Source organism: Ochotona princeps, chromosome 1 (genome assembly GCF_030435755.1).
Source record: "Ochotona princeps isolate mOchPri1 chromosome 1, mOchPri1.hap1, whole genome shotgun sequence".
Lineage (NCBI taxonomy): Eukaryota > Metazoa > Chordata > Mammalia > Lagomorpha > Ochotonidae > Ochotona > Ochotona princeps.
Genome location: NC_080832.1, coordinates 85842090 through 85856944, shown reverse-complemented (window position 1 = coordinate 85856944; position 14855 = coordinate 85842090). Strand labels below are relative to the sequence as shown.

The 14855-nt window shown below is 35.7% G+C and overlaps 1 protein-coding gene across 1 annotated transcript in view; it reads right to left on the bottom strand.

Annotated features, from left to right (window-relative positions):
• Positions 1-14855, bottom strand: part of COL9A1 (collagen type IX alpha 1 chain) — a 71757-nt gene that overhangs the window by 17589 nt on the left and 39313 nt on the right. The window contains exons 23-27 of the mRNA XM_058671763.1: positions 11971-12024; positions 11348-11419; positions 10823-10858; positions 10159-10203; positions 8839-8871 (exon numbers count right to left, since the gene is read on the bottom strand). Of these exons, the coding sequence (XP_058527746.1) occupies positions 8839-8871; positions 10159-10203; positions 10823-10858; positions 11348-11419; positions 11971-12024 (240 nt within the window). The remainder of the gene's footprint in view (positions 1-8838; positions 8872-10158; positions 10204-10822; positions 10859-11347; positions 11420-11970; positions 12025-14855) is intronic.

Sequence of the window (14855 nt, the reverse complement as noted above, 5' to 3'; positions counted from 1 at the left end):
CTAGGCTGAAATCAATGTGGGAATAAATGTCCTTGTGTTAGGAACTATTCCCCTTAAACTTGGACTGTGCAATTCAGTTTCACCTGCCTTGGCAGTGACAGGAAAGAAAGAAGTATCAGAAGGAAAAGCAAAAATTCATCCCTAATGTTCTATCTAACTTGGAATGTAATTAACTTGCTTTGATAACCACACTGTTTATTCATTTTTCATTTGTGCTTTGAATTCATTCCACTGAGTATCATGGACAGTGTAGGATTCTAATACCAAACACTAGCAAGGATTCCACCTTTGAAAGTGACTGACAATTGCTCTGCCATATAGCACACCTTATCAAGACTGGAAGAGAAATAGGAATAAGAAAATATTCCCAAATGAATGACAAGATAAAAGAAATATATACAAATGGTTACATGAAATTAAGAAATAAATTAATGGTCCAAGGAGTTGCTTTCTGAACTGAGACATGAGGGAGGAGGCAGCCAGTGAAAAAAAGATTTGGCTTGACAAGCACTTTGTAAAGAAAGCTCTAGGTCTGGAATGAGAGTGCTTGGTCAGTTCCCCACAATGTGGTCTGAGACAATCAGTAAGAGAACCCAGGCAGGAGTTTGGATGGCCCTCAGCACGTCTGCATTTGTCCTGGGGAATGTTCCCTGTGCCTAGGGAAGGTGTTGCAGCAGGCAGCAGTGCCAACAGACCAGGCTTTGGAGCCCTTCAGTTTGATGAATTCAGGACACTGTTGCCTGGCTGGGGTCGTGGTGGTACTGGATAGAAAATGCATTTTGGAGGTAGACTTTTTCAGAAAGATGTACAAGGACAGAGTAAGATGATTAACTATAGCACAGCCTACCTCCACTTGTTGTTTTCTTCCATGTATCTGGACCCGTTGAAGAGAGATCTGCCTTTCCTCTTACGTGGCCCCAGTGTTGGCTATACTCTCTGCCACTAATGTTATTCTGTGCATTCCCTGTGGCAGGTTCTCCCATGGCCATTCAGTAGCTGGGTGTAAACCCAAGCTCCCAGCTCCTTATCTGAGCAGACTTCAGTCAGACTGTGTAGACTGAAAAGCCTTCTAAATGCACCCGGTATGACTGAAGCTCCTGTTACTGCAGACTCTTCCTTGGTCAATTCTTGAGATTAGATTGAATCTCATTAATGTTTTCTTAATAATTTTAAACCAAAAGTTCTATTTGACCATCTGCTGTATTTTTTAATTTCTGCCTTCCTTTCCTATAGGTTGTCTTCAACTTCAATTTGATTTTCATTTTTCTGAGAATTACGTTTCAAAGTTTTCAAATTTTCATGCAGAATAATTTATTTTACTCTATAATGAATCAATCTTATCTATAAATATAACCATAAATTTATTTGCTGTATTTTTTGTTTTGTTTTAAAATTAAATTTACCAGAGATGAATCTGTTTTATTTGAAGAACTTGTGCTTGGTCATAGGTCTCAATTCTACAAAAAGATAAGTTTATTTTCTCTCAGTATTGCTTCATTTCTTTTGTTTAAGGCTTTTTTTAGGATTTAATTTTTTTATCTAAAAGGCAGATCTACAGAGACAGAAAGAAATCTTTCATTCACTGATTTATTTCCCAACCACAACAGAAAAGCTTGGCCAGTCCAAAGCCAGGAGCCTGGTACTACTTCTGGGTCTTCCACATGGATTCAAACCCTTGGGCCATCCTCTGCTAATTTCCCAAATGTAATAACAAAGATGGATTGGAAATGGAATAGCCAGGACTTGAACCGATGCCCATTATAAAATGCTGGCACCACAGATAGAGGTATAACATACTACATATGGTAAGAGTCCCAGGGCTTAATTGTTCTTTCTTTAGTTTCCATTAATTTATTTTCTGTTTCCCCTAAATTGTAAGTTTCATTGTTTTTTTTTTCTTTAGGGCTGTAAATGCACCACATAAAAAGCTTACAGGTTTTAGTAAATTATATTCTCATGTTGGTTATTTTCTAGTTTGTATAAACTCTTGTGACTTCGATGCATCTAGTTCCAAAATTTCCAAGTATTTTGAGGTACTCTTTCCTTTAAATTGTCACTATTTGTTTTTAGCAATATATTCTTATTAAGATGTCAGTGTTAGGCCGGGTGCAATAACCTAGTGGCTAAAGTTCTTGCCTTGCATGCGCTGGGATTCTATTTGGGCACCAGTTTGCATCCCAGCTGCTCCACTTCCATCCAGTTCCCTGCTTGTGGCCTGGAAAAGTAGTCGAGGACAGCCCAAAGCCTTGGGACCCTGCACCTGCCTGGGAGACCCAGAAGAGGCTCCTGGCTTCAGATCAGCTCAGCTCCAGCCATTGCTGCTGCTTGGTAAATGAATCAGCAGAGAGAACATCTTTCTTTCTCTCCCTCTTCTCTGTAAAATCTGCCTTTCCAATAAAAATAAATAAATCTTTTAAAATAAAAAAATGGTGACAGTTATGTTACTGTTACTATGGAAATGCAGTGAAATCTTTGTAAGGTTCAGGCTGTCATAAATGCTTATATTTGAGAAGGTGCATTTACTGCTCTTAAGGAATAAGATGTTAATGCACAGACTTTTATTTAAAATTATAAAACTCAAAAAAATGAAAGTAATGAGAAATTTATCACAGACCCAGATCTTAGGGAAAACTGAAATCTTAGAAATGAACTCCAAAAGTGATATAAAAATGCAGCTGAAATCCTCAACAGACTTGATCAAACTAAGAATATATGGAATTGCAGATTTTCTAAATATCCCAGTAAGAGATAAAGAGACAGCTTCTGAGACCTGTGTGACATCATGAGGTGAACAAATATTCAAATTTGGGGAATCCATAATAGAAAAGAGAGGACTAGAGAAACTGTTCAATGAAATAAAATTGCAAAACGTTCAAGCTGGAGAAAGGCATAAACATATTACCTACAGGTGGCCTGTAGGACCCCACATATATATGATCAGAAAGGATCATCTTTGTGATATAAGTACAGCACAGAGAGAATAGTACCAAGCCATGTTTAAGATAAAACCCAATAGACTAACAACATATTTTTCAACAGAAACCTTTTAGACCAAGAGGGAATGGAATAACATATTTCAAGTTCTAAAAGGAAAATAAACTTAAGCCAATACATTACCTAATAAAAATATTGTTCATAAACGAAGGGAAAACAGGCTTGCCAACACAAGCAAAATCTAAAAGAATTCAACACACCAAAACCAGCCTCACAAAAGATAAAGAAGTTCAAAAGATAGCAACTGGTGAATGTATGTGACTTGTTATTTTGTAGCAAAAAGATGTACTCCTTTTTAAGCATATATATAGAATGAATAAAAGAAAAAAATAAATAACAAGACTAATCACCAAAAATATCATTGATATAAATAGTAAACTCCCCAACTGAAGGATATAAACTAACTGAAAGAATATAGAAACAAGATCTGATGACATGTTGTGTATAAGATACCCACTTCACCATTAAATACACAAGCAATTCTAAGTGAAAGGATGAAAAAAATATCATATGCAAACAAACAAAAAAGTGAGTAGTAGCTATGGTTATAGCAAACAAAACAAACTGGAAGTCAAAAACTGTAAATAAAGGGGGGGAAAGGGTCATTACATAGCCATCAAGGGTTAGTTCAACAAGAAGATAAGCCAGTTATAAATGGACATGCACTTAATGCTGGAGCACCCATTATCAGACACAGAGATAACCTCCATTACAATAATTGTATAGAACTTCAAAAATCCCACTTCCATCAATGGATAGATCATCCCAATCTCCCCCCAAAATAAGCAAGCATTTGTGTTAAGCATACAATAGATCAAAAATTAACCTAACAAATATTTTACAATACTTTCAGTTATGCATTTGTGGAATATACATGCCCGATCACATGAAACAATCTCTAGAAAAGACCATATATTAGATCACAAAGCAAGCCTCAATGACTTCTAACAATAAGAACTGTATCATGTATAGTTTCTGGCTCCAAGGAACAAAACCAGAAATCAATAGAATTCACCTTAGACATTAAATAAATGTAAACTGAACAACATAGTTCTGAATGAAAAATGAGTCACTGAAGAAACCAAAATGGTAATTTAAAAATTCCTTGAAACTACAGAAAACATGACATGCCAAAATTTATTGGACAGTTTATAGAAATGAGTAACTACATCATGAAAGTGAAAACTATCAAATAAACATCATACATGTTTCTGTAGGACCTATGAAAAGAGAAGTATACAAAGTCAAAAGTAAGACAAGGAAATAGTTAAGATCAGAGTAAAGATAAGTGTAATACAAACTTTTAAAATACCAAAGATTGATGGAACAAAGAATTGGCTTCTTGAAAATATAAGCAAAACCAATAAATTCTAAGCTGTACAAAAGGAGAAAAAATGGAGATTAAAATTAGAGCATGTTACAATTGATGCAACAGAAGCACAGAAGATTAATGGGAAAAATTGTGGACAACTCTATCAACAAATTGAAAAACTTAGAAGGAATGGATCAGCTACTGAATATATTATAAATTACCAAAATTGAAACCTGAATACATTAAATGCTTGAACAACAAGTAAGAATTAATTGAAACAGTAATAGAAAGTTTCTTGACAAAAAAAGTCCATGACCAAATGGTTTCACCACTGAATTCTATCACATTTTTTTCAACAATTAGTGGACAGAAAAAAGGAGGAGGGGGTGTTAGTTTCCAGCCACTAGCTTATTTCCCTAAAACTTGTAATCAATAGTGCTGGTCTAGAGTCAGATCCATGACACAGGCATGTAACTAAGGTATCCAATACAGGTGGCAGGAATCAAATTACTTGAAGCATCAATATTATCTCACATTCTGTAATAGCACAAATCTGTGGTAGGGGTAGAGCTGGAAACAATCTTAAGTACTTTGACATGGGATAGGAGCTTGTTACCCATGTTAACCACTATGCTAAATACCTATTCCCCATAAACCTTAAAAAAAAAAAAAAAAACCACCAGTGTTTCTCAAACTATTTAAAAAAACTGAAATGAAACTCTTCCAAACTCATTCTATAAACCATTACCCTGTAGATGTTATTACCAAAATAACTTCATAGATTGATAGACACAAGAAAATGGGTATAGAAAATATATGCAAAAGTCCCCTACAAAATACTAGCAAATCAAATCCAGCAACATGTAAAAAAAAAAATTCCCCATGACCAAGCGGGATTTATCCTAAGGATGTTGGATGGTTCAACATATGAAAATCAAGACATAATATACCACATTCAAAGAATGAAAGATAAATATTGTATGGTCATCTCAGAAGATACAGAAAAAATTAAATAAAATTCAGTATTAATTCATGATATATATATTTTTTTAATTAGGGGCCAGTACAGTAGCATGATAGGCTAATCCTCAACCTGAAAGCTCTGGCATCCAACATGGGTGCCAGTTTGTGTCCCACACACTCCACTTCTACCCAGCTACTTGCTTATGGCTTGGGAAAGCAGTGGAGGACATCTTGGGTTCTTGGAGCCCTGCATTCACATGGAAGACCTAGAAGAAGCTTCTCTTCTGGCTTTAGATTCACTCATAATGGCACTATGGCCATTTGGGAAGTGAACCAGCAGATGAAGCTGTGTCTCCTCTCTCTAAAAAAAATGCCTTTCAAATAAAAATATCTTTTTTAAAAATCAGGTACAGAAAGAACATCTCTCCACATCATAAATGGCTTATCTGACAAAGTCACAGTCAACAGTTTGCTGAAGGAGAAGAAAAGGTGAAAGTCTTTATTTGAATATCTGGATCCAGAGAAAGAAAGCATTCTTATCAATCTTATTCAATATAATACTGGATGCTGTAACCAAGTTTTAGTCTTTAGGCAAGAAAAAAGTATAGACAGGTATGAAAGAAGGCCAATTATCCCTGCTTGTAGATGATATGAGTTTAAATGTAGATAAAGTTAAATACTTCAACAAGAGTCATCCAGAACTGATACACTCATTAAATATCAGTATAACAAAACCAGCACAAAAGAAATCAGTAGCACTTTTGTAATAATATTAACTCACTGCAAGTGAAATCAAAAGGTCAATCCCATTCACAATAGTTAGTCAAATACCTTAGCATAAATTTAATCAGAGAGAGACTTCTAAAGTAAAAATCACGAAATATTTATATAAGAATTTGTAGACATAAAACCTGGAAAGATATGTCCAATATTTGGAACAATTAGTATTATGAAAGTGTTCATACCACCCAAGTAATTATACAAATTAAACACAATGTCCGTGAAAACATGACATTCTTCACAGAAGTAGAAAAAGTCTTAAAATTCACACAGCAATGAAAAAGATCCTGATTAATAGAAAACTCAAACAAGAAAGAACAAACCTAGAAACATCACAATTACTGGTTTGAGAAATACTATTGAGTTACTGTAACCAAAGCAGCATGGTACTATCAAAAAAAAAAAAAAGAAAGAAAAAACACACATTATCAATAGAACAAGTATATAAACCAGAAATGAATCCAAGCACACAGAAGAATGAACACCCAGCAGGAGGAGGAAATACGACTATCACTCACCCAATGTACACAAAATCAAAAACTACACCAAGGATCTAAATTTAGACCTGAAACTTTGAAACTACCTAAGAGAGCAGGCAAAACATTTTTGAATAAGACCTCGAAAGCACAGGAAACAGAAGCATAACTAAGTGGGACTATATTATACTAAGAAACTTCAGACTAGAAAAGGACATAGTTGACAGAATAGAGAAATTGGCAGAATGGAAAAAAATTGCAGACTATTCATCTGACAAGATTGATATTCAGGATACATAAGAAACTCAAAATGCAAAACAAAAATAATTCAGTTGAGCAATGGATAAAAGATCTGAATAGTTCCTAAAATAAGAAATGCAAATGATCGACAAATTCATGAAAAAAAAGTTCAATATCACAAACCATCAGGGAAAAGTAAATCAGAATTACAATAAGTTTAGCAGCTCACTCCAGTTACAATGGCTAATATAAAAAGTAAAGCAGAATAAATTTTGCTAGTACATGAAGAAAATTGATCTCTCCTATTATGTTAGTAGGAATACAAATTAGTACAACCATTAAGAAGATAAGTATGAAGTTCATAAAAATAATCTTTCATATGATTCCCCTGTTCTACTTTTTGATATATAAACAAAGGAAATGAACTCAACATATGAAAGAAATACCTGCACTAACCATGTTAATTGCAGCTCTATTTATAATAGCTAAGGGGGGTGGAATCAACCCAAGCATCGATCAATGAATGGACAGATACAGAAAACACAAGGTAGACGGAGAGACAGATAGACAGACACATGGAATATTATTGAGCCACAAAAAGTAGGAACGTCTGATATTTACAGCAAAATTGTTGAAACTGGAGAGGTTTATGCTAGTAAGTCACACATGGAAGGAAAATTACCGTACACTGTTTCTCATGGGTAGAATTTTTTATGTGCACATGAACATAGAATAGTGAAGGCTGGGAAGGATAAGCCGAAGGCAGTAGAGGACAGCACCAAAACAATCAGAAGTGGCAAGTCTAGTGTTCTGTACCACAGTAGGGCTATACTTCACAGTAGTATATTATATTTTGTAAGAGTATATTATATTTTGGAAGAGAGGAGCTGGTAACACCAAACTAAACAAAATGGAAGTAACACAGCTAGTCGTTGATTTGACTGGTTTATTTTATACATGTATACATATACACACATCTCACACATATGTGGTGTGGTGTATGTGTGTATGTGCTAAAGTTTAGCACTGTGCCTGATAAGACTGTATAGGTACTATGTGTCATTTTTTTAATTTAATATATTGTTTTTAAAAGAATGCTTATATAAAAAGCAGCCATCCTAAGAAAAGAGAAAGTGTGTTCCATGCTAGACTAATAAGGCGTAATGGGCAGAGCATGCAAGAAGAACTGCAAATAGGTGGAGTTCTAGCATGTAGGAGATGAAACTGGTAGAACAAGGCACATTTCCTCCACGTGTCTGGAAACCCAAGATTTTACTCTATCCTGTGTTGTTCTGATTGTTTTCACTTATGTAACACTGGTCCCCGTGGGAAGAAGAGGATAAGCAGTTGGGCAAGCCCTGAGGAGCGAGAGAGGTTCCAGAAATGGGAAGAAGTTGGAAATCATGTGGAGAGTGGTGGTTACAACATTTGAGACTGAGATCTGAGTGTCACCTTTTCTCCTTAGACTTTTAAGTTTCTCATTGTATTCGGTACACATTCCTCTCAAAGTACCAAATCACCACAGGTATCCTAATTGGTTCTGTGATCTGAAATACATCTAATCTCTACGGACATAAATTTATTTTCTGTAAAAGACAAAATTGAACAAGATAATCACTTTCTAGTTCTAACAGTTCTCCGTTACGTTTGTACCTACTTTAATTCTATCTTAACTTCCTCTGCCGGAAAATATAGATTACTGACATGTTTTGCAAGGGTATAACTGCCAACAAAATTTAATCATACTCTCATCACCATAAAGCACAAATCAGTTCTTTTAAAAATAGCCTATTTGGGAAATTAGAAAATTATCATGTAACATTCATTAGGCCATTTTTAATTAAATAAAAACTTCCTTTAAAGTGGTTAGTTCAAAAGTTAAATATATTTACTCAGTATTTTTCTATTAGAATAACCTATTACCTAAAGAATAAGTTTAGACATTTATTTCCATAAAGACAAGTTCTTTAAGAATTGAATTTTATAGGATGATTTCATAAAGCAAAGCATGGCATTTTCTACAACATTATTGATATTTTAAAATTTTAAAGCATCACTGTTGATTATACTCACAGATCCCTTTGGGCCAGGCAATCCTATGTCTCCCTAAAACAATAAAACAAGATTACATTAAAACAATATATTCATATTTGATAGTTTTCAAAAAAACATTCAGAAGGGAGTTGTGCTACTTAAATATAGAAAACTGTGAATATATTAACCCTGGCATTCCAAATAGTCAACTCAAAATTTGGACTCTCATCTCAGTTCTATTCCTTTCTTTTATGACCCTGAATAAGTCCCCTCCAAGACTGTAACTTCTCTGCTAACCAACATGATTGAATCAGACTTCACCAAGGTTCTCTTGAGGTCTCAAGTATTAGTATTAAGAACCATAACACATAAAAAGACTTCAAAGGTGTTTTATAAAGCACGAAAGACTATTTAAACCTATCCCTTAAAATTTCATGTTTACTATTGCAAGAATATTTTAACATTTAATTCAAAAGGTCTGCCAAACCAAATATAAATGCATTTAGGTTTTTATGTTTGAAAATCTCCTGCTACTAATTTTATACACAAATCCTACTCAAATGTTAACATACCAGTTAATCTCCACTGAAAAACAGAATGATGTAGACTCTTTTCTTAGCCCATGAAATGTGTAGCTTCAACAGAAAAAAAGCAAAACTGGAATGATGATGTTCTGAGTTAATTATAAGGAAACCTTGATAAATTTAGGCATTATACATCTTAGTTTTGAATTTTGAATATCTGTATTAAAACAAAATACTGGAATGTTTCCTGCACTAAGAACTCCCTAAGACTACTGGACAATCAGTTTATTACCCCGACCTCAAAGGACCAAAACCTAAGTTTCTGGCTTGTCATTATGGTTTTTACACAAATAGCTCTCGCAGGGCTCATAGTGACAAGGACTTTGTGCTGCTCTTCTTGCTCTCCTGGAGGTTTAGCAATGGCATCCTCTGAGAAAAGACAGGTCAGTTCTCGGAGGAGCTTTAGCCTCGAGGAGATGTCTTCAAACAGATTTGTGAGCCACTGATAGCTCTAATAAAATTTAGATTTTCTTTCTGTGATAGTTGCTATTCATAGACATTCTATGTCCTTGAAGCTCACCTTGAATGTCTAGGTGTAAAGTCCGATGAGAATTCCTCATCTACAAAGAATACCTCAGTTTCACAAAATGTAAAGCCCATTTCTGGGGTGTTTCCTCTCTACTTAACCTTGGCCACAATCTTCAGAATCTTTTGTTAGCTTAAAGAAACATCATCTTAGCCTTCAAGATGGTAGTGAAGACAATAGTTTCAGGACACATTTCAGCATTTTAGAATTAAGAACATTTCATCAATGGTAAAAGGGAGGAAATCTTACAAATTCACCCCTCTCTCCTGCTTCTCCTTCTTCACCAGAGGCCCCCTAAAAAATAAATCATATTTTAAACTACTATCCATGGTTCCATTTTAAACACATAATATTAATAAATTCTCAGAGTCATGCAGAAAAACATTTCCACAGCTTCCAATTTATCAGTCCACAGTTCATACAAATCAGAAAAGAGCCTACAGAAAAGCCAAAGGCATGGCTGTTGCAGTTAACATTAAGGATTCCCCACCATATGCAGTAATTTTATAATTAGATGATTCTTGAAAGAAGTCAAAGAAACTGAAGGAAAGGACTGCATCTATCTCATAAGTACAGTTTAGTTGCTAAGATTTTGGGCAAGAGAAACTTAAAATATCATGATGTGACTACGGAAGGCTCTGTCAAAGATTAGTAACTCAATTTGGTGAACCAGTGTCACGGCCATCCTTTTAGAAGGAAGGACAGTGTGTAATCCTGGTAGGATTGTAACTCCATTTTAGTAAAATAGCAGATAAGGCCACAACATAAACTTTGCAGTGGGCTTTACTCATTATTAAACACATTGAGGAAAAACTGCTGACCAACATCTTCATCACAACCTTTAACCTGTCAGTGTCCTGAAGTTGTGTATATCAAATGCTTTACTTCATACTAATCAAATAATAGGACCCACCTGTTCACCCTTTGGACCAGTTTCCCCAACTACACCCTGTAATGAACAAAAAGCATTTTTAAGTATTTTGAGGTGTTTATATAATTTCAAAGAAATAAAATTCCCTTATCAATACGGTGGATGGCGTAAGTATGGATAACATGAGAGCACTTTTCCACTCCTCACCACCTAACTAAAAGCAGGAAAAAACTGGAGAAATTGACAATAGTCCTAGAATCTCTGGTAACTTGGGGCATCTTCTGATCAAAACCATTGAAGACTTGGAAGATAGTAATATAAATTTAGAATGAAATAGAATACATGATTAAAACTGAAATGTTTACTTTTTTCTGATAAATTATTCAATAATAGATTTTTTTGCTTCTGGATCTCAACCCTCAGTGCTTTAAAATAACTCTCATCATAAATCTCAATGAAGGAATTTAGAAAAAAATTCTCCATTGCCTCAAAAAGAAGTTTGGCTTCTCAACGTAATAGAAAGCAACCTTCTAAATAAGGGACTGTCTGGATTGCTGGAAACCTTACCCTGTCACCTTTCATGCCAGGAAGTCCAGGAGGCCCAGGCAAGCCAGGAAGGCCAGGGCTCCCAACAGAACCCTGGAAAACAAACACAAAGTCCCCAGAATCACCGTCAGCACGACTGGAGACACACAAGCCTTAGGTGTTCTGACAAACATGCTGTGGTTGGGTCAGCTCTGTTCCTGAAGTATGCCTTCCTCCCACCTGATCAGAAGGGCCTGTGCCCTTGAGCTCTCCATCCCACCCCAAGCCCTACATTCCTGCACAACAGGCTCTTTCAGTCAAGTTTCTGCAATAGCACGATGCTGCTCTAGCTGTGTAAATAAGACTGTACAAGGAGTCAGCGCCAGCATTCACTTAGACTCCCTCTATTCCTAGAACCACCAGAGGTGAAAAGCAGGCATTGCATGCCTCTCTTGAACTTAGCATGCACTGTACAAACCACACGAATTAAGTTTTATCCAGAGTATCCTAGATATATTTTAAAAATTGCACATTTACCTTTTCACATAGTCACACAATAGATTAAATGACTAGAAGAACTCTTGCAATTGACGTTTCTTGCTTATTTGGAAAAATGTGCTTCCTAAAGAGCAAGCACAGATCTGAGGAAGGGGAACACTACTTACCAATTTACCTGGAAGACCTGGGGCTCCAGCTGGTCCTACTTCTCCTCTACTGCCCTGTAAAAACCCAACCACCATTGTCAACAGGATATTCTGCTAAAATTACTTTGTGTATACTTGGGTTTCTGTTTAAACATAAAAATCAGAGTATTCACCCTTTAAATAAGTCACTTGCAACATCTTTCTGTTGATCTTTCACTGAATATTCTGAGATTATGTAGGCTTACAGAAATATCTGATACACATGAAATGAAAATTAGTAACTTTCAGCATTTAAATCCCATTCTAATTGATAATGCAGCTATTTGTGTAAATATTTTATCCTCTTGGGTTACGAGACTTCTGCATAGTGCCAGGAAAAAAAGAGTACTAAAGCAGCAACAGGCAAATTATCTGTGACCTCAAGAGCGAAAGAAAAAGCATAAGATGGTTATCTGGCTTTAAATCATGACTGCAATCCCAAAAAGACAGGAGACATTTATACAGTAATTGACACAAAAATATTTGTCCTACTCATTCTTGCGCTAAACATATTCAAAGATTAGACTAAAAAGTCAAACCACAAAGTACCATGAAAGCAACGCCAGATTTATTTTGTCAACCAATTTCAATGTTAGCTGAAACTAAGTAGTCAATTTTTATTCAAAATCTTAAGCTTTCTGAAACCTTTCAGAAAATAAGGTATATGAATTCTTCAGCATCTGTCTCCAAGAACTTTATATAATTTCATGCATTCTGCTAAAAGATTTTTTTTAAGATTTATTTTTATGGGAAAGGCAGATATACAGAGAGAAGGAGAGACAGAGATCATCTGTCTGCTGGTTTTCTCCCCAAGTGGTCACAATGGCCAGAGCTGAGCCTAACTGAAGCCAGGAGCCAGGATCCTCTTCCTTGTCTCCCACATGGGTGCAGGGACCCAAGGCCTTGGACTTTCCCAGAACACAGCAGGGTGCTGGATGGGAAACAGAATAGCCGGCAAATGAATCGGCACCCTTGTGGGATCCAGGTAGAAGCATGGCAAAGATTTAGCTACTAGGCTATCGTGCCAGTCCCAGAAAGCTTATTTCTAACAAATGCTCAACTAAGCTCAGCGCAAGTCATTTGATGAAGAACTGCTTCCTGGAATGAGTATATAAAAATAAAAACAGTCCTTTGAGCCATTTTTTTTTTACCTTAAAATGGCATAACATTGTACTAATGCTAATATTTATGAATTTATAAATGCTTCTAATAAGTTTAAATGTTCTGGGTCATAGGTCATTCACACAAGTTGAAGGTGTCAAGATCCATAAACTTCCTGCATTTTCAATTCCCCTAAAGGGTTCAGAAATGTCTGCCAAACAGTAATTATACCTCTAGCATTCATATGACTTACGATTTCAACTGAATGCTCTTACTTTAACAATTTTTTAATTTTTTTATTACATTGCATTATGTGACAGTTTTATAGGTACTGCGATTCCCCCCACCCCTCCTCAAACCCTCCCCCCATGGTGGATTCCTCCACCTTGCTGCGTTGCCACAGTTCAAGTTCAGTTGAGATTCTTTCATTGCAAGCATATACCAAGCATAGAGCCCAGTATCTTACTGTCCAGATAAGTTCAACGGCTAACAATTTACTTGAGTTCGGAATATTAGTCCTGACCCTTAGGAATAGAAACCAGAGTCAGTGCCCTGGGAGCATTAATGCTATAAAGATACAAGTCTAAAATTTCATACATGATGAGATTTATGAATCCACAAATGATAAAATTGGATTCTACTCCATTAATTTAGCCTACAACTTCAAGGTTCAAGACAGTTTTCCATCAATTTATCTGCTGTTGGCATTTTCAGATAATTTCTCAATAGCATAATTGAGATCAAAAGGCATTGGTTTAATGTGAGACTCTGATTCACTAGCTATTTGGTGGAAAAACAAATTAGTAATATCCAAAGGAAAAAGCTCAGTTCTTCACACAACTCTACTTATTCACTCCTGAATAAATTAATCATCATGCTATCTTTTCCAAATTAAAGATGATTAATGTACTTTCTTTCTGTTCCAAAATTCAAATGGATAAATTAAAATAATGGACTATAAGAACCTTCAATTTTGGAATAATTCTCCCCTCACAGATAAAAAAAGACTAGCAGAGAAAATATTTAAGATTTATTTATTTTTATTGGAAAGTCAGATTTACAAAGAAAAGGAGAGACAAAGAGAAAGATCCTTCATCCACTGGCTCATTTCCTAAGTGATCGCAACAATGGAGCTGAGCCAGTCCAAAGCCAGGAGCCAGGAGCCTCTTCCTGGTCTCCCACATGGGTTCAGGGTCCCAAGACTTTGGGCTGTCTTTTAACTGCTTTTGAAGTCAAGATGCTTGACAGATGGGTAGTGGAACCACAGGGGACACAAACTGGCACCCATACAGAATCCCAGTGCATGCAAGGCAAGAACTTTAGCCACTAGGCTACCATGCCAGCCCCTCTGCTAGAATCTTATCTTTGTCTTTCACCAGTTCTTACAATTTAGTTCATATTATTTAGTCCCACCACTGACATGTGTCCTTGATAGTACATACACTGATCCGCTAAATTTTTGAAGCCCAGCACGTGTCAGATGAGGAAAACTGTCAATGAAATTGTGGGCATTTACTCCATCATTGGTGCACTAATAAAATGGGATTCCTCTTTTATTTCACTTTTCTCCTATAAATCTTATCGATTTACTATGTGTAAACTTCTAGGAAGATTATCTCACATTGAAGACTGGTAATGTTTATTTTCATAGCAATTAAAAATCAGATATTATGACAAGATTTCTGACAGGCATTCTTGGGATTTGTGTTCTGAAAAGAATTTCTAAAAAGAAATTCTGGAATTTCACATGAGTGATCAAGCAACAA